The following is a 27,267-nucleotide window of genomic DNA, read 5'->3' on the forward strand; positions in this document are numbered from 1 at the left end:
AAAATCTACTAATTTCTCCATACTTTTTTTCTCAAACCTATATGTTATTATCACACAACTGACATAACTGACATAACTGGAGAGCTGAATCATGTTTTCAGCACTGGTGACAAAATGAGTATTCAAGTTGTTGTACCAATACCAAAACAATACTTTTCTTAAATGCTTATTTTTCTACACATAAATATATCTTACTGTGAACATAAGCTTCTCAAATGCATTGTTTAGTGTCATATTAACACAAACAGCTGTGCAGGAATACATACATTATGAAATTAACCAAGAACAAGTAAATATGACAAAAAATTAAGTCAAATTATTAAGTCAGCTTTGAATACCGAGGTTCAATAGAAAAAAAAACAATGTATAATGTGCATATCTTGACAAGCCTTTTACCACTGAGAAAACGTTTTTGGATGTAATCCAGCTGGGCCGGCTGCACAAAAAGCCTTAAGTTTTCTTCTTAGGTATGAAACTCAAGGCCTTAGTTCTCCTGAGCTGAGGGGCTTACTTTTAAGGGTGTTACATAGAATGACGAAAAATGGTTTCCTTGTTAAACAAAAAAATAAATTTGAAGGCATTTACTGCATTGAGAAAGATTTTACAGCTCTAAAACTCAATAAAACTCAATAAAACTCAATTTCATCTAGAGTTATCCAACTCTAGATGAAATGACAAATAGTCACCAAATCATTTAACCTGCCGGTTAAATCTATAGTGTAAAATCAATTGCCCATCTATGTAGCGGACTTACAAATAGAATAGGAGTAGAACGGACATTGAACTGTTTACTATAGTCATTTGATTAGTGCAAAAGAAAATGGCAATTGTTGTTAGTTGTTATGGTGATGTCCACGGGGCATACAGTGTGGTCGCAACTTGTCGGGAAGAGAGTCGACGGATTCTCCTAAGAGTCAGATGACTGGCTAGTTGCATTACAAAATGGCCGAATTAACAAGCTAGCTAAGTAGCAATCTGTACGCTAATTAGCTAGCTTTCTAATTCTACCACGCTTTAACATTTCAAAGAAAATTTGCCAAACAAAGTTGTTACTTATCTGGCAATAGCGACATGCTTTTCTGCTACTAATTGGTGCAATTTAAAGAAACCGTAAGACTTAAGGGTTTTTGTGCAAGCAATTTTATTTTAAAGAATCCTTAACGCAACAGGACCCTGTTTCTTTGATGCTCAGTCACCTTTTGAGCACTAAGTGGTTGTTTTCGTAGATATTTAGTCAGACTGTGATTGTTGAGAATCTAAACAACATTATTAGCCTGATACTGATACTGCACTCAAAAGGTGATTAATGACAGGAAGTATCTCAACTCTGGATTTCTGCTTCCCCCTGAAATGCTACCCTTCAAAAAGATCATTCAAACAGCCAAACTGATGCATCACTAGACGCAACCCTGTGGGGAAGAATTCACCTCAAACAAAGAGGACATAACTTGAAATACAACATCACATGAGTATAACATGGCATCAGAAAATGGGGTTTACTCCAGTCATTTGAACTTTTTTGCACTTCTATTGTGTTCAGTCCAGAATACAGAGGTTGGGAAGGTAGTGGAGGGAGAAACTTTGCACACTAATTCACAGTGTGAAAGCAATCCTACAGACTTTGTTCAGTGAACTTGGCAGAGTTTACAGATAAGACACCATTGATAAGTGTGGGATTATATAATGAAAATTAATTGTTGTAACAGGGGACACTAAATCACTGCACTGGCCAAATGTGATTTGTGCCAGAACTTCAATATGCATTGCATGCATCTACAGAGGACTTTGTTTAAACTGGTTCCTGCAAGTTTGAGAGAGAGACAAACCAAAGGAAGGCTCAAAACGTGACTTTGCGTACATATGTATGTGTGTGCACGCAGTTTGGCAAAGTTCAAATTGAATTAACAGTTCCACTTTTTTTTAGAATTGCAGAGAACTTTAATTGTTAAATCTTCAACAAGGTCCTTATTTCTTTCTACAATACAAAATGTGAAGGAACATGAGGGGGATTTTCCAGAGCTCATCTCCACAAAACATTAATTTTAAGATGTATCTCGGGTGTCACTCAAACGCTTCCAGACAGAGAAGTTGAATAAAGCATAAGTTTTATTAAAAATTCAAACAAGAGTTCAATATTTAAAACAAAGGACACTGAAATCTACAAAGTAAAATGATGTAACTGCAACTCTTCCTGTGTATCCTTCTCTCTGCTTACACAGCAACCAAAGTTCGACACTTCATCATGTCCTTTGTCCTGCCTGCCTGTGTCGGTCACGCCCCGTTGCCAACAACATATCATCGTTACACTGGTGGATATTAGAAGATGCAGGGATGATTGAGCGTTGGGTTTCAAATGGGAGTTTCATGTTAAAAATGCTTTAGGAAGTGGGTCACTCTAAACTGCAGAAATAGTATCGGTGTCCTGGTCCAACCTTCACATTAAAGGGATACTTCACCCACAAAATAACCATTTGTTATTCTTGAAGAAAAAAACTATATCAAAACATCTGTTTATAAACTCTTGCACAACTGGTGCAGTATAATCCAAGTCCCATGTATCCAGTCGTATGCTCACTACCTCCCAAACACATGCATCTTCACTTAAACATGACGGCTTGTGTGTCAAGTGTTTTAAATAGTAAGGTTTTAGTCAAGATGCATGTGTTTGGGAAGTAGTGAGCATACGACTGGATGAATAAGACTTGGATTAGGCTACACTGCATGAGTTGTGTACAAGAATCAGACTTGGATTTATACAGCGCCTTTCTCATCTTGAGACCACTCCAAGTGCAGGCTTTTAGTGCATGTTAGTGCACGTGAGCGTGCCCCACCGGAAGTGAGCACCCACCCTCGTGGTTCCCCCTCAGATTAACGCTGTTAGCTCTGTCATCACTGATGCTGTAGTTTGCACTGTTAACACTGTTAGCACCATTAGCTACCATCGGTCGTCGCCATGTTGAGAGCTGTGTGGAGGCAACCGAAATGCTCCCAATCTTTAGCACCTGTAAGGGACTAGGAGACAGCTGTTAAGTTTCATACTCAAAACAAACTAAATAAAAGTAACACACTGATAATTTCCTTTTTTTCATGCCACCTTTACCTGCAATGTGTTAAAGTTTTAGGAGTAATGCATCAGCTATCATACCCATCATGATGTAAGTGGTAGGTCTACTTTGTGTCCGGTAGAGGTATTGAGCGCTTGAATACCATATCATGTGACTCGTAGTAATACGAGATGTGAGAATAGAGTGACGTTACGCTGTGCACATTTTCTACTTCTCTGTCTCTGTCCCACAGTGTGAGGAGCCACAGGACGGGAAACTCCTGCTGGGAAGAGAACACAAACAGCTGAGATGAACGCAGGAATAGTGAGTATAATTGGTGAAAAATTCGAAATGTTTTTGCTGTATTTCTATAATTGTACTGTAATATTTTTTTAGCTAAATGGCAGGTCACTCAACTGTAATAACATGCGAGTTGTGCCTCTTGCAGTGGGTCTGCAGCTCTTCATTCATATTGGTAAGCAAAACAAAGCCTCTATAAATCCTTCACCGAGCTCAAGAACAGGTAATGATTAGTATTGAAATATGTTCCGTTTTTATATCTCCACGGGGGGGGTTACTGCAGTTTGTGACGCCGCCTCTTGGAGTGCCACTGTTATCTGTGCGCTGTACACTAGTTGTACACAAACCAACTACCAACAGTTGAAAAGCCCACATGTCTGGTGTAAATGAGTAACACACCATCTTTTAAACATAATAAAAGAAGTGGGTAACAACAGGATTTTCGTTGGGGGATTATGAGCCGATAGGCGAGACACACAAATGTTATAGTTGTTTAGCTTATTTTTGTTGTTTTGCGTTTCTTTGTAGACATTACCAATCCCTCTGTGGTTTGTGTCTCTTTGTACTTATTTTGCGTCTCTTTGTAGAAACTATAGCTTTCCTTCCTTGTGTGAGGATTTTTTAATCTCTGTTTCTCATCACTCTAAATGTTATATCTCTGTGTTTTCTGACTGTGATCAAGCAATGTAATCAATTTACTTTTGGCTCTTTAAACTTTTGATGGGCATTTGTCATTGTTTCGGTACTGCATAGACTAACACATGAATTAATTATTTGAAATCTACAGAATAATCGATCATTGGCCGCAGAACTACAATGGTTGAACTGAAATATAATTATATTCTTACATTTTAAAATACTAGTAGTTTTCAGTTTAAATCCAAAAGTCTCAGTGGATTTTCAAAACACTTTAGTTCATTGTGGTATCATACTGTTATTTTAGAGAGCAAACACCTTTCTTATCATCTACTGCAGGTTCTTCATCATGGTGTCTTCTCCAGCCTACCATCACACTTTCATCCAGTCTTCTATCAGATTCCTGAGGACTCATGGATTTGATGGTCTGGATCTGGACTGGGAGTACCTTAGAGCTGGTGGAAGTCCTCCAGAGGACAAGCAGAGGTTCACTCTGCTCTGTAAGGTACACTGACTGGAGACGGGACACCTTATTCTCTAGAATCTACTTGTTCAATTCCTCTTTAGCTTTAAGGTTTTCAGAGTCTAGTTTTTTTTCTCATTTTAACAAACCATGGGTTTGCAGTTTTTATGTGTTCTTTATAGTCTCAAGTCTATTGTATCTTGACCCATACATCAAACAGTACCTCAGTGTACGGTGAAATAGATTTATTTTTAGTTTGCTTCTCAGGGTTTCAAGATTTCCAATCACTGATAAAAACAAAGATGGCAGCTGGACAAGCAGACGCCAGTATTTGGGTCAAGGAATCAAGGCACGAGTTGAGAAAATTATTAAAGATGTTCTCACTCCCTGAGAGTCTATGATTGATGAATCAAAACCGCAATTGTCTACCATTACAGTTTCACTCACATGAGGGCGCTATTACACAAATAAAACCACCTTAACTGAAACTCATGCCAACCCTCATAAACACCCTCATATACACCCTCATATACACCCTCATATACACCCTCATATACACCCTCATAAACACCCTCATATACACCCTCATATACACCCTCATATACTGTTGTGGAATATTTCTTATGACTAGTCGGGAGAAGAAAGTGAAGGTTTTCTATCAATATAAAGTAAACAGAGTTTTGATGAACGATCAAGGTTTGTAAAGTCAATTTATTTGCTTGCAAGCAAAGAGAACAGTCTCACAGACACATTGCAGTGATCTGGAAGAGTGCTCTACCTAACAGTCACAATGCATGGACATTTATGCTCAGCCAGCTTCCTGTTATCTGCTTAGCTAACAAGAATACACAAAGAACACAATAAAAGGCAGGTCATCCTTCGAGCCTTAGTATACTTCATTTAAGACAGTCAGGAAGATGCTTTATCTCCTGTTTGCAAATCCCTTTGTTCACAGTTTGCCTTACAATAAACAGTTTAAACTCACAGCAGATGCTTCCTTTGAAGCCACTGTGACACTGTTAAAATGACCATTGCAGAGACAGAATAGACATTCTTTACCCTCACACATCATATATGCATGCAAAGGTTTACGCCTTTACAACTTCAGATAATGCGTCAGCAAAGGAAGTCAAAAGTATTTCAAACAGAGGATCTCTGTTAGTCAAGGCCTCTCTGTGTCTCTGTCTTACGAAGAAGAAAGAAACAGTGCACAATAATAACAGATAACAAGACACCTGGATACTAAACTAATTAAAGTCATCTACTGAAACTACAGTTTGGTGTCTGCTCTTTTAGGACTTACATTCTTTAAACCTTCACATGAGAATATGACATATTTTCCCATTGCAATACACCCTCATATACACCCTCATATACATCCTCATAAACACCCTCATATACACCCTCATAAACACCCTCATATACACCCTCATATACACCCTCATAAACACCCTCATAAACACTCTCATAAACACTCTCATATACACCCTCATAAACACTCTCATATACACCCTCAAAAACACCCTCATATACACCCTCATAAACACCCTCATATACACCCTCATATACACCCTCATAAACACCCTCATATACACCCTCATATACACCCTCATAAACACCCTCATAAACACCCTCATATACACCCTCATATACACCCTCATAAACACCCTCATATACACCCTCATATACACCCTCATATACATCCTCATAAACACCCTCATATACACCCTCATAAACACCCTCATATACACCCTCATAAACACCCTCATATACACCCTCATAAACACCCTCATATACACCCTCATATACACCCTCATATACACTCTCATATACACCCTCATATACACCCTCATATACACCCTCATATACACCCTCATAAACACCCTCATAAACACCCTCATAAACACTCTCATATACACCCTCATAAACACTCTCATATACACCCTCAAAAACACCCTCATATACACCCTCATAAACACCCTCATATACACCCTCATATACACCCTCATAAACACCCTCATATACACCCTCATATACACCCTCATAAACACCCTCATATACACCCTCATAAACACCCTCATAAACACCCTCATAAACACTCTCATATACACTCTCATAAACACCCTCATATACACCCTCATAAACACCCTCATAAACACTCTCATATACACCCTCATAAACACTCTCATATACACCCTCAAAAACACCCTCATATACACCCTCATAAACACTCTCATATACACCCTCATAAACACTCTCATATACACCCTCATATACACCCTCATATACACCCTCATAAACACCCTCATATACACCCTCATAAACACCCTCATATACACCCTCATAAACACTCTCATATACACCCTCAAAAACACCCTCATATACACCCTCATATACACCCTCATATACACCCTCATAAACACCCTCATATACACCCTCATAAACACCCTCATAAACACCCTCATAAACACCCTCATATACACCCTCATATACACCCTCATAAACACCCTCATATACACCCTCATAAACACCCTCATAAACACCCTCATAAACACTCTCATATACACCCTCAAAAACACCCTCATATACACCCTCATAAACACCCTCATATACACCCTCATAAACACTCTCATATACACCCTCAAAAACACCCTCATATACACCCTCATAAACACCCTCATATACACCCTCATAAACACCCTCATAAACACTCTCATATACACTCTCATAAACACCCTCATATACACCCTCATAAACACCCTCATAAACACCCTCATAAACACTCTCATATACACCCTCATAAACACTCTCATATACACCCTCAAAAACACCCTCATATACACCCTCATAAACACCCTCATATACACCCTCATATACAGAGGCTCTCTCTGAAAGGTCCTTCACTAAGGAGCCAGTTACTCATTCTCTCTGGTATGCACAGGTCAAGATGATCTTCCTTTGTATCCTTTCTTAAAAAGTTTCTATAGTTTAAACAAACACACATAGGTCATACAAGGAATACATGTATTCAAATAAAGACAGGTAGCATTGCTTAAGATATATGTATATATATATGTATAGATATACATATATATCTATACATATAGATATATATATTAAATTGGGTTATTTAACCCAATTTCCTGCAACATTAGACTTTTACTGATAGAGCAGCATGACACCATCATTCCTAACATAATATTATGTCAGGCATCTTTCTTTCATCCTTTTCTTATTCAGTCTTATAATTACTCAAATGAGTAATGGATGGCAAAGATGCAGAAATTAAACTCTGTTTATTTGTTTGAACCTAACATTTAAATTGCACTGAACTGAAAATGTAATATTAACAGTTATAGTTTAGTGCTTAACAGTGTTTTTGTATTTTTTTAGTACATTTGACTAATAATTTATACTGACATTTTTCCTTCATACTGCTTTTTCCTCCTCCATTTCTGGCAGCAGTAGTTTGTAGTGGTGTGATTTGCTGTTCTGAGGTACATTTCGGACCACTGACTAAAGTGTAAATTTATTTCTATTGATTTCTAGGAGATTTGGGAGGCCTATGAAGCTGAGAGTAAAGGAGTCCGTTACACACAGCTGATGCTCTCTGTAGCCATGGCAGCACAAACAGGTGTTAATGATACACGATATGATCTCTACGAGATGTCAAAGTAAGACTAAGATTTACGTCAGCTCGAATACATTTGATGTTACATGATCACATTGTGCTTATGCACCAGTACTGTCTATGTTCTATGGGTGTGTCTGTGTGTGTGTCTGTATGTGTTTAGGTACCTGGACTTCATCAATGTTAAGACCTTCAACCTCCATGGTGGTCAATATGGAGTGACAGCCCACCACAGTTCACTCTACTCTGAAAACAATGCTAACCCAGTTTGATTATTTTCATGTGTGCCAGTCAAAGGTTTGAGTAAACTTGATATCGGAAATGTTTTGACTTGTTTATAGTGTATTTATCGATCAATACTTAATTTCCAAATCAAAATTCATACATATTATTCTTATGGTCAAAAATATTAGTAAACATTCACATCTTGCTTCCGAATTCAAAAACTAGAGTGCTAAAACTTGTGATTAAGTGTGGAACTGCTCCATAGACAGTGAATAGGGAAAGATGTTATAAATGACACTGAGAGCCTCAGGGGCATGTTCTGAGTGTACAGGAACATGTTCTGTTTCACTACTGAGAACACTACAAGAACATAAAGAAATCCTTATTTAGGTGGTGTTCCCCGTTAAGTGTATTCATGTCTTCTTCATCTGCACTGTAATCGAATACCTTTTGTTCTCTGAAACTGCCGCGCCGCATGATTATTCACTGTGGGTTGGTTTCTACAACTGTCCTCTTTCACTCATTCAAAGCTACTTGAAATGTAACCGTCTTTAGCTCAGTAATGAATGACATGGCTATTTAAAATCAGAAAAATATATATATTTGTATTATTATAATGATGTATCAAATGACGGAATGAAACCATCGGGGAATGTGAAAGGTGTCACTTAAGCATTTAGCAGATAAAGAGTCATGAATTAAAAGATAAAAGAGCGTGAATGAAAGGCATATATTGACCAGGTGAACACAAACACCGATCCAAATAAATGGTCACGTTGCTCTGTAAATGCTGGATGTATAAAAAGTAACTATTTGCTAACAAGTTCAGCGTATCAACTTAAAAGCTGATGATATCGCATGTCCTTTTTCCGCTGCCTCCATGTGGCCAAAAATGTTTTTATTGCAAGTTGACGTTGAATTAAAGGTGCACTGCTGGTACATTTCGCAGGACAGTTGCTCCGTAGCCACATGTAATGAAGCAAATCATCAGGAAAAGTAAATGTCATTGGATGCTCTTGGTGTGATGCTGTCTATTTATTTTTTTTTTTTTGATCTAGGTCTAGGCATTTAACAACTACATCTAAATGGTTTGATGGAAATCCCAAACTTTGTTAACTTCTGTCCCTTTCTTTTCTCTCAGGACTTTGTCATGCAGTACTTGATGAGGCGAGGAGCCCCAGCAGAGAAGCTGTTGCTGGGTTTTCCCACACACGCTCGTTCCTTCACACTCTCTACCACAGCAACCGGCCAGGGAGCCCCAGTCAGTGGCCCTGCCACCCCGGGGCCCTACACCCAGCAGATTGGTCTCTGGTCTTACTATGAGGTAACAATTAAATAGTACATTTACATTTAGCAGGGAATCACATTAGTACCAATGCCAACACTGACCACAGACCAGATACTCTGCTGTCTCTATCCCTACCGGACGACCACTGACACATTCCATATCTTCCACTGCTACTGATGCTGATACTACTGCCACTACGCTGAGCTGTGTGATTGCAGCATCTGGTAACCGGGTTTGCCATAGTATTGAGTGTTCTCAGAACTTTGCAGGGAGTTTTAAATGCTAACTGACCTGTCTGAGTCATACAAACTGATTTAGTCACTCTTTTTCTTTTAGAACAAAACTGTAGTGAATTTGATTTAATAATGCTTGAAATTAAAATGTTCACAAGTGTGATGGTCTTACATGATTTGAATTTGAACGTATAGTTTCAGAGATGAAGAGAGGTATGTTTGAAGAGTAGGTGATGGGGAGAAATCTTCACTTTGATGAATAGAATAATATTAATAATAGAATAAACTACACGAGCCTCAGCTGTCCTCATATTTATTTATTACAACACAAATCTGACTCCAGACAAGATCTTACAGCATGTATTCATGGACACAGTCATACTAAAAGCTAAAAGTAACAAAACATTCAATCGGATCTATAGAGAATGTATACAGCAGGCTATCCGCATACACTGTTCTTGCTACACCTACAAAAAGCAATGCATATACAACCCACATAATAAATGTATATGGATTCCACATAATGGTGTGCCAAGACCATGAGGTAGTATAACGAGCGATGTAGGGAGGAGCTTCAGGGTGGACGGGTGGGTCAAAAAACATTACACTTTCACCCACACTGTTTGTGTCTCATGTGAAATCAAAAGCCAACATCGACTGATTTGTCACGTGACTTCTGTACTTCGTGACGCCACTTCTGTAGTTATTTTAACCCAAACCACTATCTTTTACTAAACCTAACCAGGTGGTTTTGTTGCCTAAACCCTCCAGGGTACTACACAGGCACACTGATCATTATAATTACGCAGATCATGTTACTGAAGAATGGAAGTTACGTGACTGAAGTAATTCAATTTGGATCTCTGGTTCCACAGGGGACACGAACAGCGGTCTACTGGATGAAAGTGTCATGTTTTTTGACTGATTACATGGATCATAAATGAATGTGCATTGCTTTTCATAGGTTGTGCATACAGTGTAGGAGAAGAGCCTGAAATAACAGCATGATTCAACTCTTGGAGGCTTGTAAATATACAGTATTTAGCACCGAATGTTTCAAAGTGTGATCATTCAAAGAAATAACTTTTATCAGTTTTTGAGTTGTTTATTATGGCTACGTCTTTATGGGCCTACGGGTGTCATGACACCAGGTTATAACTGAGCCCACATAATCCACCAAATCATGTCCCTGGTGCATTGTAACTATGACTTACTAATGCTGCAGGACAGCAGCTATTCTGGTATTCTAGTGATACCATTGCTCATTCTGCTACCACACCAACTACGGCCATACTACCACTACTGCTACCACTTACCATTACTCTTCATCAGCATGAACACTTGTTATAGCTGTGACAAACATGATTAACATTAACATATACAATGTTTCTTGACCAGACCTGCTCCTTCTTGAAAGGCACCTCGATGGTCAGAAGGTTCCCTATGCTGTCAAAGGCAACCAGTGGGTCGGCTTTGACAACCAGAGGAGCTATGATGCCAAGGTACAGTCGGCAACATGACTTTGTGGAGGAAAAGAGCAAATGTTTCAACAAGTCTCTTCACAAGAGCTTTATTGAGTTCCCTCTGATTGTCTTAAAGGTGGACTATCTGAAGAGCAGGCAGATGGGAGGAGCTGCTGTGTGGACTTTGGATATGGATGACTTTAATGGACAGTTCTGTGAACAGGGCACATATCCACTGATGTCACATCTAAAACGTAAACTCAGTGAAGGTGAGGTTGCACCATCTTACACTTTCTGTACTCCAGGGCATAATTCAAGTCCCAGACATGCAGGCATTTCGAGAGCCCGTGGCTCAAAGGTCCATGAAATTCTCTCCTATCCCATTAATCACTCTCCTGACCCCAAGACTGGGAACCACAGTTGGGATCCTGTAGCATACTGCAAAAAAATCTGGTAAAAAAAATATATATATTAAGTTTCTTTAGCATTTTGCTATGAATAAATTAATATCAGTGTTCAGTAACATGACATGTACAGTGCGTGGTGAAATAGTCCTTAATGCTGCTTTTAGAAGGTTTTCCATTTAATGTAATTAAATGAGAGGTGATCAATATGATATTCATAGCATATCTATTCCTCCATGTGGCTCTCAACACAATGAAGGGTGCGACGTCTGCCCCGGTGGCTAGCAGCTAAGTTGCTTACAGCGCTAACAGTGCAAACAATTGCAACAGCGCTGACAGAGCCAGCAGCGTTAACCTGAGGGGTAACCGGAGGGTTGCAGCTTATGATGCGTAAACAGAATTTCATGTATAAAATTGGTTGTACTTTCTTCTGTGTTGAACATAATTGTGAGATTTCTTACAATGCTGTTCAATATCTTTTTCCTAGACTTGACAACACAGGAAACAACTCATGCGGTACCTCTCCCCACAACCTCCTCTTCTCCTTCTGACGGCCCCCAACCCACAAAGGAGCCCTTCCCAACAGCCAGCCGCACCACAGCAATACCAGACAGCAGCTGCTTCCAGAACATTACTGTTGTGTATCCCTTCAGCAGCTTCTGCACACGCAGAGCCGACGGACTGTATGGAAGATCGGAAAATCCAAAGATATTCTACAGATGTGTGCAGAGGAAGACATACGTCACAAAGTGCCACACTCTGGGAACAGAACATAGCAGTGGAGTGACAATCAGACCATCAAAGGATTCAGTTATAGTTGGCTTTGTGACAGCCACTCTATTTATTTCGTTAAGTGTGTGGAGTTCAGATGATTTGGTTTTGTACGGACAGTAAGTAAAGCTCCTGGTTAACCATGAAAGAAAAAAAAAGGTATGAGAATAATAACCTTTTAAAGCTGCCAGTCAGGCCCAATGAGGCAAATATCATACAGTTAAGATAAGACAAATAAGTATTTTCATATAGAGTTCAGACGCATGGCCATGTATACAGTAGCAGTCATCAATTGTCATGGGGCAATAAAGAAAAAAACCCTGAAAAACACAAGCTATATATGATAACTAAATACAGTGTGTTAAAGTGTAAACCTGCGATTGCGATTTTTCAGTTATATAGCTTCTTCAGATATGGAGTTATGGACATCACTTATGGGATTTTTAAGCCACGGTGTGAGAAAGTCAGGAAGGTTAAAACAGGTATTAGTATTAAATTACACCTTTATCGATCAATATTCTTGATATTAAGATTTGTATTAAATGCTTTAAGCTTTTAGCCTCTTTTAGCTCATTGTTTTGATCTTACAGTACTCTGTCTGTATGGTTCACTGCTCTCATTAACCTCAGCAGACAGTAAAAACACAGTGTAAAGAACTGCACTAAGGACCAAATGGCTCATTGACAAAGGACACTTAGGACAATAAATAAAACAATAAATTAAGTTATGCAGCTTCACCTCCATTGTTTCAAGCGTAAATTGCTGATTTCTTAACTTTGTTATTTTTGCTGGTAATCATTTGCCTGACATCATATTACTCTCCCCGGACCAACTTTACCAGCTCCATCAGTAAGAGATCCAAAGCAGAGCAGCTACTAGCTGATGTAAACGAGGATGATAAAGAAAGACAATTTAATTTTAGGGTGGATTTTTCCTTTAACGTGATGACGCCAATGGCTTACGCTCTCACGCACAGAAACACCGAAATGCTTCTTGGGAAATTAAGTTATACGTGAACGTACCGCCTTTTCACAGAAAGGTCTAACGAGACAACGTGTACTTCATTTCCCACAATTCCTGGAGCCGCACTTCCTGGTTTGATAACACGTAGCGTCACTTCTCAAAGAGAGCTTCAGAGTAGCAAACTAGCGACAAACGACGACTTTTACGGACTTATTTAATACACTTACGATTGTTGGTCACTCGCGTTTATTAACTTCGATGATAATGAAGCCAGAGCGCCGAGTATCGCTGTGTTTGGCCTCATACGTAGGCTAAGCTTTGTTATCAAGCTAATATTGCCATGACTAGTTAGCAAATAATTGTGTTGTTTACATATTTTTTTCAAGATGTATACGTTATTATCTGGATTATATAAGTACATGTTCCAAAAGGACGAATACTGTGTTTTGATCCTGGGACTGGACAACGCTGGGAAAACGGTAAATTACATTATGAGTTGAATTTATAACAACTGGGTTAACGTTAACTTGTTCGTCCACACTAACATCATTGTCGATTGTGTTATTATCTGTGTGGTGCTGCTTTCATCCCTATGTGGCTTTGTCAGCTCTCGTTTTCTTTGAATGAGAGGACTGCGGCCAAGTGAGCCCTCGTTTGCAAACACCCGAATCCGATCAAGCCGGTTGTGTTGCGTGTCTATTGGTAGATTTACGGTACCGGTGCTTGCCTTGAAGAGGCCAAAGAGAGTGCTGCAGAGATGACGTATTTTTGTAGGCTAACCCGGAAGAACAAAAAGCCAATGGGATGTTTCTTTTGGATTATTGCAGAAAATAAACAATACTTTTATCCAATGTAAAGCACTTTTATGATTTTTGATTTATGAATGCATTTGACGTAAAAAATATTAATTGAAGTAAAAAGTTAATGTAAGAAAAAAAACTAACGACGGTCGCTTGACATCACCACTAAGCTAAAAACGGAATAGTGTGATGACATTTAGTCTCATTTTGCCACTTGTCAGCAACCGCTTTTTCCAAGACACGGAAAAGACTCAACATTTTAAGAGTTTGGTATTGACTGATGTATTTCATGTCGTAGAACATAACATTAACATCTCTTTAAGTTTGTACTAGCCACAAATCCTATTTCAGGCATCTAACCAATAACTCATCCAGAAAACCCATTTCATCGAAACAAGGGAATTGAAAGTGCAAATATACAAATTCCTCATTTATACTGAAGCGGGTAAACTTCTGCAGAGTCACAGAGATGGTTGCACCTCCTGAAATATGTGACTAAGCTCCAGGCCCCGTGGAACGTCAGAAGTTTGATTGGACATCAGAGACGCGAGATGGGTTTTCATTTCAATTTAATTTATTTAGTATAGCCCAAAATCACAAATTTACTTCAGAGGGCTTTACAATCTGTAAACATCCGACATCCTCTGTCCCGGGACCCCTCACAACAGAACAGGAAAAACTCCCCCATTACAGCAACAACCACCTTATAAATCCTTGGCACCGGAACTCCACCTCATCATCCAACTCGTCCATATTTTATTTCCAGCCATAGAAATGTGCTTGGACAACCTTTTATGGAACTATTGAATCACGTCTATCATTTTATTATCGTCTGTCATTTATCAAATTATTACGTGCTACACTCAACACACTATGTATGCCTGGCGTGCATGAGAGCTGCCCGCACATGATGCATAGGCGCATTGCAGCAGGAGTATAACGCAGGCTTAACTCATCTCCAGGTATTAGGACTCATTCCTGCTGCACTCTCTATAGAGTGCTGCAGACATGTAGTTGTGTAGTTGACATGTAGTTGTGGTTGAAAAGTCCAGCAGAGACTCCCAGTGAAACAAAACAAAAGCCAAGCTGTTTCAGTTGCTGTGTTGCACCAACTTCATCAAGCAGACGGCGAGCTACGAGAAGCCTTTGGTGCCATGGGACCTCAGTTGCTCCTGCAGCTGAGGTGTTTTGCTTCAATCCACCAAGTGCTCCTCATTTTGGAGGGATATGGAATCGAGAAGTACCGTAAATGACCCCCTCAAGGGTCATAGTGGTCTCTGGAGAACTGGATTCCTTTGACAATTTCAGCAAATCAAGAAGGACATTTAGAGAGGTCCAATATGAAGAGATATGCTATGTGTTGTGACTTTGTGATTACTTTCCCTTTAGTCTTCTTAAATTGTATAGTGAAATAACTTAAAGTGGATTCATTTACCTTAAAAAAAGGCACTCTTTAGCACAATAGCTTCACATTTTATATAACATTGAAAAGTAATACATATTTAACTACGAACCCATTGTAAATGTCAGGAAGCCTGTGTAAATGCCTTCCATGTTATCATTACCATATTTCATCTCACGAGGTATGTGAACTGAGAGACTTCATTGCTGTTTCAGCGAGTCACTATACATCCTTTTTGGCCATTCCCAGCACTGGTACCGTAATTGCGTTAATAGACAAATCTGTCTCAATTCATTTTGAGTTATAAAATGAATGCACGTGATATGAATAAATCAATGAATATGTATATGTAAAAGAAAAATTATACAATGAGATAATTTACAACTTTTTGTTGCAATCATAATGTTTTATTTATTTATCACATTTAATTATGGAAATGTAATTCATCTTTTAATTGGGACAACTAGCATGTACTTTGGGACAGTTTGTGGGGTTGAAAACAGCTGGAGTCCTGATCACCTGTATGCCTGTTAGCTCATTGTCATGTGAGTCATTGAATACAAACAGTCTGTTAATTTCACTGCTGTCTCTCTTTGCAGACCTTTCTGGAACAAACCAAAACCAAGTTCAGTAAGAACTATAAGGGAATGAACCTCTCAAAGATCACAACCACAGTTGGGCTGAACAGTAAGTGAACAGTACTGCATGTCTTCACTTGTGCTTGTCATGTAGAGTAATGGGCCTGTTAGTCCAAACACTGACCACCCTGGATGGATCACTTTGTCAGCTGAGTGCACAATAGTTGCGTTCCCCTCCACCTGTTTTTTATGCACAATTTCAATTTATGCATAAAAAACCTGAGTGGTAAAGCTGGAAATAGAAAAATTAAAATCTTGAAATGTATTTATTGCATTAATTCAGTGGAATGGAAACTTGTCAGCGCTCCACACGGATCCGATGTAACCTTTCTCACATTGATGCATGAAGCAATCACAAATGCTATATTTCCGTCAAGTGTTCTACTTTTTCTGTCACAGTTTGATGTTCGACTGGCGTTCTTTTAATGACCTCATCTTAGGGCTGGGCCATATGGCCAAAACCTTCTATCTCGATATCGTTCATTTCATATGTCGAGCATATATATCAAAGGGCAAACCTTATTTTTGTATATTCCTGTGTGAATTAAATACTAGGCTAATGAAAAATATGAAAGTATTTTATGATTGAATTGAATTGTGAGCTTAAGTGCAAATTGATCTGAGAGGTTAGTCAGTATGTGCTTGTTATCAATTTAGACAACGTAATTGTGTGTCACGACATCTTGATATATGATTCCAATGAAAGATGATAAGTTAACATTGAATTATCGCCAGCTGCTAATAATCACATGGTGTTAGTGGATAGAAATGTGCATTCATTGGCATATTTCTTTGCCGATTTTCTTGAAATTCGGTTAGAATTTGCAATGAAATTGAAGGGAACCTGGCTAATGACTACTTGTTGCCAAGGTCCACTGAATAGTGATTCTTAAAGGAGGTTATTTTCAGTGGCTAACTGCAGTGATTCTTTATCATTTGCTACGATAATCGATACTTTCTGAACAAACTCAATCCAGATCTTTTTAATTCTTCTTCACTTCTTCACTCTGTGGTCATCTGATACTGCTTGTCTTATGATTTACATTATGTGTTTGATTCTACAATATAACACTTCTGAATAATGTCTCACTTTCCCTCACAGTTGGCACAATCGATGTGGGCAAAGCTCGTCTGATGTTCTGGGATCTGGGAGGTCAGGATGAGCTCCAGTCTCTGTGGGACAAAGTGAGTGAAGGATGAAACACATCAGCCTCATACTGACACACAGGCACCTGTGTCTCCTCCAGAGTGGAGGAATATCCACTAAGATAGAATTACTTCATAACGTAATGTGTATGTAGTTTCAAAAACCGGGTTCTACCTTTGTTACTATGTAACTGCCCAAACCGAAGGCATGTCCAGTGATCAGTTCAAAAAATAAATAATTAGAAATATGTAACTACAATGAATTAGTATATTAAGGCTAATATAAGGCCACAGTTCAGAAAACATGTGTGTGTATATATACATATATATATTTATTTATATTCATATTTATTTATTTATCAATGAATCTCTCTAGTAGAGCAAAGAGCCTGCAACCTTGCAATCCTAAGGCAGAGGACCGTTAACAAAAACAACAGCAGCAAAAGAAATCTCAGCAAACGTCTTTATTAACTTGCAGTAACACATATGCACATACTTTATATCTGTTCCATTAGTCGTCACCCTCTCCTGCAGGATTATTTTCTCCAAAATTGTCCTAATCACATTGAGAAAATGATGAAAAGAGAAACTGTTATCAAAAATGTTAACACAAGGATGCAAACTTAGAAGATTGACACATTTCTGTGACAGCAACAATAACACATGAGAAGGATCTACTGGTTGTCTTGTCAGTAAAGGCTTTGTACAGGATGAGAGCTAATGTAACTGTAACCTTAAGTACAAGATGGTCAAATGGAGATATTACAAATGGACTAATGTCTTAATTCCAAACTACAGTTACTGAATGTTTGTCCGTCGTTCTCCCCTCAGCTGGATGAACTGAGCCGTTTGCTCCTGGCTCCCTAAAACAAAATGTAGAGTTAGTTTTATTTCACACCACAAAACAAAAGTAGCAAAATAACCAAGTTGAGTTTATCCGTGTAGTTAATCTCAACGTTTGAAACGTTACCGGACTTTGAAAGTGATATTTCAGGTCGACAGCCTGTCTACCTGAGCTCCTGTTGGTCCGTTTATAGACATAATATAAAGTATAAACCATCTGTGAAATCGTCACAATCTCAGTCAGATATTAGTCAACCTTTTGAAAGTGAAGGCATTAAAAGTTACTTTCCAAGGCCAACTACGGTCGGATGCAGGCAGACGAGCTGCCGCTAACGTTAGCTAGCTTGTCAGCTCACGTAACTTAACTGACCATTTAAACAAACATGTGATGTTATAAGCTCCCGGTAATAGAGCAGCAGCTGCCGGTAACGTTAGCTAGCTCGTCTGCTATGAACGTCACGTAACTTAACCGGTCATTTTAACAAACGTGATGTTATTAGGTTCCTTGTTTTTTGTTTTAACATTCATATCGGTGATATTCGAGTGAGTTGAAACCCAATACTTAGATTTTAAAGTGAATACTGTGCTTCTCCAGCTGTTGCTTCATGTTGAATACAATAAAAAAATCTTCATCGACACTCAATGCATCTTGGGATATGGTGGGCCGCGAAGGATACATCAGTTGTGTCCTCCGAATCTGGGGGCTGGAGGCTGCATGAAGGAGTCTTCGAAGTGGTACAGCCTAGTCGCATCCGCTGTGACGCAACCGGTCTCCAAACGCAGCCTCCGAAAGATGCAGCCGCTGAATTGGGACACAGCTATGATCACCTGTAGTGGTTGATTTTCGATGTCGATGATGATGATCAGCTTCTTTGACTTTATGACTGATGTTAAAACATTAGACCTTACGGCTGGCTCAGTAACTTCTCTATCTGACTCGTGGTGAGACACCACAGGATCTCACTATTAGGAACTCAGGAACGAACACCCACAGAACACAAGAGAGATTGGATTTCCTTCAGTTCACAGTTTATTTGCATCACAAAGTAAACCGAGTCAACTAACCTCACAATAGAAATGTACATCACTTTATACCCTCATTCTGCCCTAAGTCTTGGTCTGCCACGTTTCCTGCTCCGCTCTAAACTTTTACTCAAACAGAGGATACTGGATTTAGATATTTGAGTAGTCACAGTCTTCTTCCCCACTCGCCTTCCTCTGATGTCACATCTGGCCGCAGGTCAAAATGACGAGCGCTCGTCATCCCCTGTGAAAACCTAAAATGACTACGGGCTCCAAGGCCGCTGGGCTTACTCCCCAACTTGATGCGTCTAAAACAGAGAGACGGTTGACAAGCAAATCCTCCCGTTGATGAGTTTGGTTTGTCTATATCTACATTTAGCTGAGTTGTGCATATTTTTGTACAATGAAACCTAGACTCCCTAATCCTGATCCCTTGGCCGGTCTTTCACCCTCTAACAGAGCATCCTGGTACCCCTCACCCTTGTGAAGCCGCTGCCGTACAGAATGGTTGAGGCGGTCAAAAGAGCACAACCACCCTGTCTCAGTGATGTGAATATATGACAATGATACAGGCCCATATCACAGTATGAATGTGAATATACATGAATACATTTCAAACAATGAATATGATTTTAGACATATATTTTAAGACACGCATACATTTTTCTCCCACAGGCTTACGCATAGCGGAGATAATTCAATCTTGGAATCTCCGACTTTTTCCTGACTATGACCCAAATACTACCAAGTTGTACTCCTAGCTTCTCCTTCAGCCATCGTACCAAAAGATACCTGAAGGGTATCATTGTAGTTTTGACAATGTGTTGGTCTTTTTGGCCCAGGAGGCTGCTCTGATATCACTTTGTCTTCTTCATGTGTATGTTCAGTACTATGCTGAGTCCCATGGAGTCATCTACGTGATCGATTCAACTGACGAGGAGCGCCTGTCAGAATCCAAGGAGGCCTTCGGTGAGTGACGTTCGTCTGTTATTTTCTGACTTTATTCCACTAACATCATGACATCGTGGCTCCGGTGTTGAAGAGCAGATTACTTGAATTCAAATGAACACTTGACGTCATAACATAAGATGTTTGCTAATTGTTGACCCAATCATGTGACTGTGGTCTCCTCCAGAGAAAATGATCAGCAGCGAGATGTTAGAAGGTGTCCCGCTCCTCGTGCTGGCCAACAAGCAGGACGTCCCGGTACTGTGATCTTTTTAACTCACTGAGACCCTGTTCAGGTTAATGCAGACTTATTTTAAAACCTTTTATTAAGAACCTGGTTTGAGTCATGTATCAAGCAAAACTGCCAAACATTCTCTGGTTCCAGCGTTTCAGGTGTATGCACTTGCTGCTTCTTGCTTTTTTATTTCATTGTAAATTTAAAATCTTAAGTTTTGAACTGTTTGTTGGACTGTACAAACAATTGGAAGGCTTCAGGGCTCGGCCCGAGTCGCCCTGTTATAAGATATAAAACTATATTAGAGATAATGATCGTGTTTCTTCACAGTTTTGTCGTTTCTGTTGCAGCCTTCAGTCGTGTCTTCTTTCTGCTCTGTTCTCAGGACTGTTTGTCCGTGCCGGACATTAAAACAGCCTTCAGTGACTCGGCCTCGAAGATCGGCAAGCGAGATTGTTTAGTCCAGCCTTGTACTGCCCTGACAGGGTAAGACTGCTACTGAATGGTACACTGAGTGTGTGCAATGACAGCGACCTGTCAAATAATCCAGTACAGTAGCCTGTAAGGAACACTTCCTTTGTGAAGCTCCTGATGTTCAGTTTCTGAAGTAGAAGCTGGTCAAAGTTAGTATTTGTTGTGCTGCTTCTGAGATACATGTAGGCATGATGAAAAATACTCATGTCGAAATGGACCCTTCCTAAGTCCCGCCCCTTTTTGCTCTGTGCTCCAGTAACAGCTGAGCTAGCTTGGAAGCTGGCGGAAGCTCAGTCAACTTTCCCCTTCCCTGTTAAACTTAGATATGCTCCGCCCGTTCAAAGCTTACATTACTATGTAATTCACATTACATGTCACAATCTTGACGGACACTTTACATTGTATACCTCTTAAGTTAGCTAATGTTAGCAAAGCGCCAGCTAACATTAAAGGGATTTGGAAAAGGACAGTTAGCTTTTCTGACTGCATACGGACACAAAATGAAACATTGCTACTGTATCAATGTCGAGATATTCCAAAGTAAAAGTCCAATATTTGTACATATAAATAGCTACACTTCTGAATACTTGAAGTGCTATATGTAACCAATACATTCTGACTGCAAACATGCTGAAAATCAAACATTTTTACTGCATCAATATAGAGATTTTCCAAAGTAAAAGTCTATAGTTTTTACAGGTTTTAGTGGTTTAAAAAAAAGTGAAAGAAATTGTAACATGGAATCGCAATACTTATGGGTTCGCCCCCAGTAAACTTCTGTTGAGCTTTGATGAGGCAGTTGGTAGAAGAAGAACCCACGCAGCTCATTATTCTTTATCAGCTGTGCACACTCCACTGTATCACACCACAGAGGTCTTACTGGTAAAAGAGCTCTGCCAGCTTGATCTAAGCTCTTTTTCCTTTTGGTGTACTTGGTCTGAAGAAATAAGTACTGAGTGACTTCTTTGTTTTGACACAGGGATGGAGTGAACGAAGGCATCGACTGGATGGTGAAGTGTGTGGTCCGGAACATTCACCGGCCGCCCAGACAGAAGGACATCACGTAGTCACGAGCGCTGCTTCCACTGACTTTGGACTGAGTTTCTCCTTGAGGACATTCCATGTAAACCCTGGAGTTGATACTCTCTCCTCGTGTTTTGAACAGTTTGAATTTCGGCATTTTAGGGGTTCATTACAGACATATTTCTTTATCACAAAGCATCATTTTAGATGTGCTTTGAATGGACTCTTGACTTTTTGAAGCAGTGTCACGACTTCCTCTGCTTCACGTGGGGCAGCATTCTCTGGAGCTGGCGGGGGTGTGACTGTGTCTGACGGACACTCGCCCCTGAAGCAAAGAAGCATCGGCTCTCACGTGAAATATACAAAACTGTAACAGGGGGGTTCTCTGTTAACACTATCAGATCAACTCAACAATATTTAGCTCACATTTTTAAAGTCAAAGTCAAATTTGCATCCTCCACACTTTATGTGTAAAGAAATATATACCAACAAGGATACTATTGTGCACATTAAGGACAAACCCTTTTCTAACATGTTGGTGTGAAACGGCTTCAGGCCTCTGGTTGGGCCGATTCCTTGCCAACCACAGGAATAGAATAGGAGCAGAGCGGACATTGACATGTTTCCCATGGTCAAAAAACTAAATGAGTCCACCAAAAGTCACCAGAACAGAGTCCTCTTCACAGCCTTGTTGTGTGTAACTTAACGTTAACAGTTTACTTCTGCCTGTTGTATTCACGCTTCAAAGTGCTGTTGATTGCTGAAGATTATCTTGCTGAACAAAACATGTATCATAAATGTTTGTTTGCCGCAGAGTTTATTATCTGCAATAATCCAAAATCCAATGGAAAATTCCCTTTGGCTATTTGTGGAGGGAACCAGTCTGACGTTAACTTCCTGTTAGAACTACGAAAATACATCATCCCTGCAGCTCTGTATGGTTCGTCTGTCCCTGTACAACATTCAGTGTTTGGGAGGATCCATGGTCCTGTTGAGTTTGTGAATTATGAAATCATAAATAGAACGAAGCAAATGTGGAAAAACAGGGTGAACTGTCTGTGTGGTAGTGATACAACACAGATCAAGTTACTGACAGACGGAACAATTCATGCTCCCTGTAACCAGAATAAAACACATTTCTTCTTTTAAAATAGAAAATGTAATTTCACTTCGACTTTAAGGTTTGAACTCTCCGATCTGCACACCGCCCCTCAGACCGGAAGCATTCACTACTTTTCTAACTTTGCCGGTTTTCATGTTGTTTCTAACCCTAACCTTATGTTATTCACATAACTATCATACTACAATGTCATGATGGATAAATGAGAAGAAAAAACTTGAGTGGTAAGGCTTTGTCACATTGTTCCATGACTTTTACTTTGACGGGGTTTCCTGTGGGCAGCTGTGTAGTGTTGAGTTAAAATCCAAATAATGTGAGCTAAAATTGTTCGAGTCCAACTCCGTGAAAAGGAGAATAAACTATTAACGGTTATTTTTGTATCCTCTCTTTTTTGGGTTGCATAATTGTACTCCTCGGACAATGCGACTCATTGGAGCTCCACGCTACAGGTCCACCGATAGGTTCCTAAAGCTTGAAATAATATCGATAGTCTGGAGCAGGGAAAACTTTGACTTTGGGAATATTAATGTTCATAATTGGACACTACAGCTGGGTAACAGGGCAGGATGTCTGTCACAGACTGCTGCATCACTTTATACCAGCAGCGTAACTTGGGATGTAGGAAGTTGTTATACAAACCACTGTGTCCTCTGTCTGTCTCATATGTGGTAGATGACAATAATAAACTTCTAATTTCAAAGACACAAATTCTCATGTTTCAATTTGACATGTTCTGCAAACACACAACACATGTTGGAATAAGCACTGAAGGGTTCAAAGGAACTCACGTATATTGTAACGTAAAGAGGAGAGATATTCAGGGAGGGGTGTCCCTCAGGAAGCTGTGTGTGTTTTTATAGCTCTCTGAGGACAAAGAAACCACATCCGCTGAGTTTCTGTGCTGCATGCACAAGAAGGCTGACGGCTCAGCAGGTCATGACTTCATTTCTGCTCCATTTGATGTGCAACAAGCTCTACACGTCTTTGTGTGATCAACCCCTTACACACACACACACACACACACACAAGAGAAATGATTAACTAAGTATCACAAGCATTGTGTTGGCTGCTGAACTTAACTGCAGCTTGAGTTAAGTTGTAAAATGTCATTATATTGGATTCCCCAAATCACAAGTATGATAGTGTCATGCACAACTATTCAGTCTTTGACTAACTACTTTGTTTTACGGCTGAATTGCTGATGCTTATTGGTGATTTATATATAAAGAATAATCTCTATTAATTAAGTCAAAGCTACAAAAGTCAAAGAGCGGAGTTGCTATTGACTTCAGTACCATTCACCTGTATTTGTTCCAACAAAATGTTTTTCAAGATTTGCGGACAGACCAACCATGTCTCCGTGATGTCATGATGTTTCTCATAAGGAAACGTGTGTGATGGTGATAAACATCTGGACTGGGATCTGCTGCAGCACACTGCTCAACCTTTGGTTTCTTAAGGCCTTCTTCTGATTGTTAAAAGAAAATCTGAGGACCACCTTCACAATCAAGAAATAAACTGCTGTAAATATGTGTTATGTCACTATATAGCTGTGATGGCCATAATACATATTCTGCTTACCCTCACCATCACTGCCTGCCATGAGTCCATATTTAATACATTCAGGGTCATATTTCCTCACCGCACCCTTAGGAGCGTTTACTGGTGCACCATTGACTCCCCCATCACTTTCCCTTTCTAAAACCGACCCACTTTGTGTCACTGTATCCAAGAGAACGTTAGCTAGCTAACAGCGGAAAAACACGTCTGTCTCTATCTGAGAAATTAACAATCATTATTTTCTTTTTATTTCTAACCATTTGGCAGTACCTCTGGGGCCCACTAGATGGCTCTCTGAGGACCAGCAGTGGGCCCCGCCCCAGTGGTTGAGAATAGCTGTTTATGGATTGGCGGGTCTAGATAATGGATGGAAGGACTGTATGAGTCCTCTGAAACATTTCTGAGGTAGAGATTATCATACTCTGACATAATAACTATACAGATGCTCGGCGTAGCCTATAAATGCATCAAAAATAATATGCAAATAGTATATATTGGAAGACAAAATGTCTCAATGTAAACTGTGTGCCTGAAGGCCTCTACACACCAGCGTGGCGAGTAAATGACACCACAATGCCAAATACTCACCTGTGAATAATATGTCTGGGACTTTTATTGTGAAAAGAGAGGAAGAAGTGGATTTGGTCTGTACTGCCTTTATAAGTTCAAAGAAATAATAAAGTTTGCCGTCTTGCTCCAGACTACAGAGCCTTTGTCTTATAATTATCATATATATACGTATGCACAACGTGATTGTTTGATGCCGTTGTTCACAGTGCAAAAGCTCAGAAAAACTCTCTCCTAATGTTTAATCAATGCTGTTTCTGGCGCTGTGATATATGATTAATCAATATTATTAGAGCTGCAATAATGAATCCGTTATGAAGCGATCAACAAGAGAGAAATAAACACTGGATGGAATTTTTAAAGGGTGTAATAAAATGTCTATTCTTACTAGAGACTAACCCTGCCAACATTACTGAAGTGCACTGAATATTTAAAAAGATAATCTCAGCATGTCTTCAGGCTGACTGTGCATCATTCCGGTCTATAACATTGATCCACTTACAAGAAGTGACCTATTCCGGAGTCATACTCCTCGTGACCTTTGACCCCTGAGCCCCTCCCTGCAAACCCTCTTTACTGTCATCGTCACTCTGAGAGGTTTCCCACACACCCCTCCTCCACCAGCTCCATCCTGCTGCGTCTCAAACCACGAGAAGCATCACCATCCCTTGATCTTCTCCTCTGGTTGATCAGTATGATCTGCAGCTTTGTAGGCCAAAAGATCTGATTCTATAATACATGATAAGTGTGGTGATACTCCAACTAAAACCCCATGTGCAGACTTAAACCAATGTTAATGGTCTTGTAACCTGGTTCAATGCTCAATGTGGATCTGTGATACTACAGGTCCCTATGTCAACCAGTCGTTTTCTCCAGCTAACTCTTGCCTCCGTGGATCAATGACAACATTCGTCAGCTGAAAAGGAAATCTACAGGTGTTTAGCGTAGATGGAAGAGATCAAACCTTAGGGTCCTTCTCCTTCATCTGAAAGAATTGCTGTCCATGCTCCAACAGAAAGGACAAAGAGGTGAGAGCTGCCTACTTTGCAGGCCCAGCTAGTGACAACAAACACGATCCTAGGTCCCTGTTTATTTATCTAATGCCAATGGCTTCTGCCCAAGCAGCAAAATATGACGACGAGTAGGGAGGACTCCATGTTATCTATTTTCATGACAATGTTTTTGTGTCATTGTTTTGGTAGATATTTCCTTTGTGAGTTGGTAGAACACCAGGATGTTCTCAACAAAAGCACCACTTTAAATCTTGTGTTTATCACAGATGTGCTCATATGTATCTTGGAAATAAGTCAATCAGCATGAAAAAAGCTTCGACCAAAGAAATCTTAGTTGACTAAGACCAAAACCACAGATTAGTCGAGGAATGGACTAGGAGGCAGCAGCCGTAGTTGCAACCGTGTAAGATGCAGTTGGGAATCTTTACAGGTATGTAGTTGAGTGATCTGATTGAAAGATGGTCTCTAGCTTTACCAATGCTACTGTTTCTTCTGATCCATCAGTCTATTGTCCTGCTGCCTGCTGCTGCTGGAAACAAAGACGAGAGACTGGGGGGTGAACCAAACCAGTAGAGTTTTAGGACTTAAAAATAGAAAAAAAAACAGGTAAATTACAGAGGTGTCGATAATTCTGTGAGTTCATCACTACCAGTGACACCTTTCACACTACACGTTTGTTATTCGACCCATTGTTGATACAACAATATGAGTAAGTGTAGCTTTAAATCCAGTGGTGGGCCGTCAGGGCCTGCAAAGCCTTCTCTGCTGGCCTAAACAGAATCACAAAGTTATAGCTATTTTATAATTTAATAATTTTTCTTAAATACACTATATGTATTATAATTTATAAAAATATTTTTCCCATTGTCTTATTTTCTCATTGCACAGCTACTGTCTTCCTCAGTTGCTCTGCTTCCAGTGCAGCTTGTTTTAAGTAGAGCTTTTATCCAATCAGATTTCACCTCTGTGTCTCTAGGTAAGAACAGTGGCCCGAGGCCTGCAGACTCACAAGTGAATCCATGTGCAGTTTAAGTGAATGGGGACGATATTGTTG

At 39.7% G+C, this 27,267-nt stretch overlaps 1 protein-coding gene and 1 pseudogene across 2 annotated transcripts; both read left to right on the top strand.

Moving 5' to 3' along the window:
• Positions 1-4,323: 4,323 nt before the first annotated feature.
• On the top strand, positions 4,324-12,180 carry LOC142955263 (acidic mammalian chitinase-like; annotated as a pseudogene).
• Positions 12,181-13,517: 1,337 nt separating this feature from the next.
• Positions 13,518-23,781, top strand: arfrp1 (ADP-ribosylation factor related protein 1). Of its 2 annotated transcripts, none has more exons than XR_012955829.1 (7): positions 13,518-13,900; positions 16,223-16,310; positions 17,364-17,446; positions 20,161-20,242; positions 20,409-20,517; positions 20,842-20,942; positions 21,910-21,926. XR_012955829.1 is itself a non-coding variant. In XM_076096754.1 (7 exons), the coding sequence occupies exons 1-7, from the start codon at positions 13,808-13,810 to the stop codon at positions 21,995-21,997; spliced, it is 606 nt and encodes a 201-aa protein (XP_075952869.1). In that variant the 5' UTR covers positions 13,522-13,807; the 3' UTR covers positions 21,998-23,781. The 2 variants fall into 2 exon arrangements, 1 of the variants encoding a protein (XP_075952869.1); XM_076096754.1 differs by having other exon boundaries at positions 13,522-13,900; positions 20,409-20,479; positions 21,910-23,781.
• Positions 23,782-27,267: the final 3,486 nt, after the last annotated feature.

This window comes from Anarhichas minor, unplaced genomic scaffold (assembly GCF_050575085.1).
Source record: "Anarhichas minor isolate MPS153535 unplaced genomic scaffold, ASM5057508v1 ptg000023l, whole genome shotgun sequence".
Taxonomy (NCBI): Eukaryota; Metazoa; Chordata; class Actinopteri; order Perciformes; family Anarhichadidae; genus Anarhichas; species Anarhichas minor.

Bases quoted from the DNA above. Each gene is read 5' to 3' on its own strand.
- arfrp1 (XM_076096754.1), top strand. From the start codon at position 13,808: ATGTATACGTTATTATCTGGATTATATAAGTACATGTTCCAAAAGGAC. The intron at 20,480-20,841 runs GTACTGTGATCT...CTCTGTTCTCAG, and splicing joins CCAACAAGCAGGACGTCCCG to GACTGTTTGTCCGTGCCGGA. The intron at 20,943-21,909 runs GTAAGACTGCTA...GTTTTGACACAG, and splicing joins CCTTGTACTGCCCTGACAGG to GGATGGAGTGAACGAAGGCA.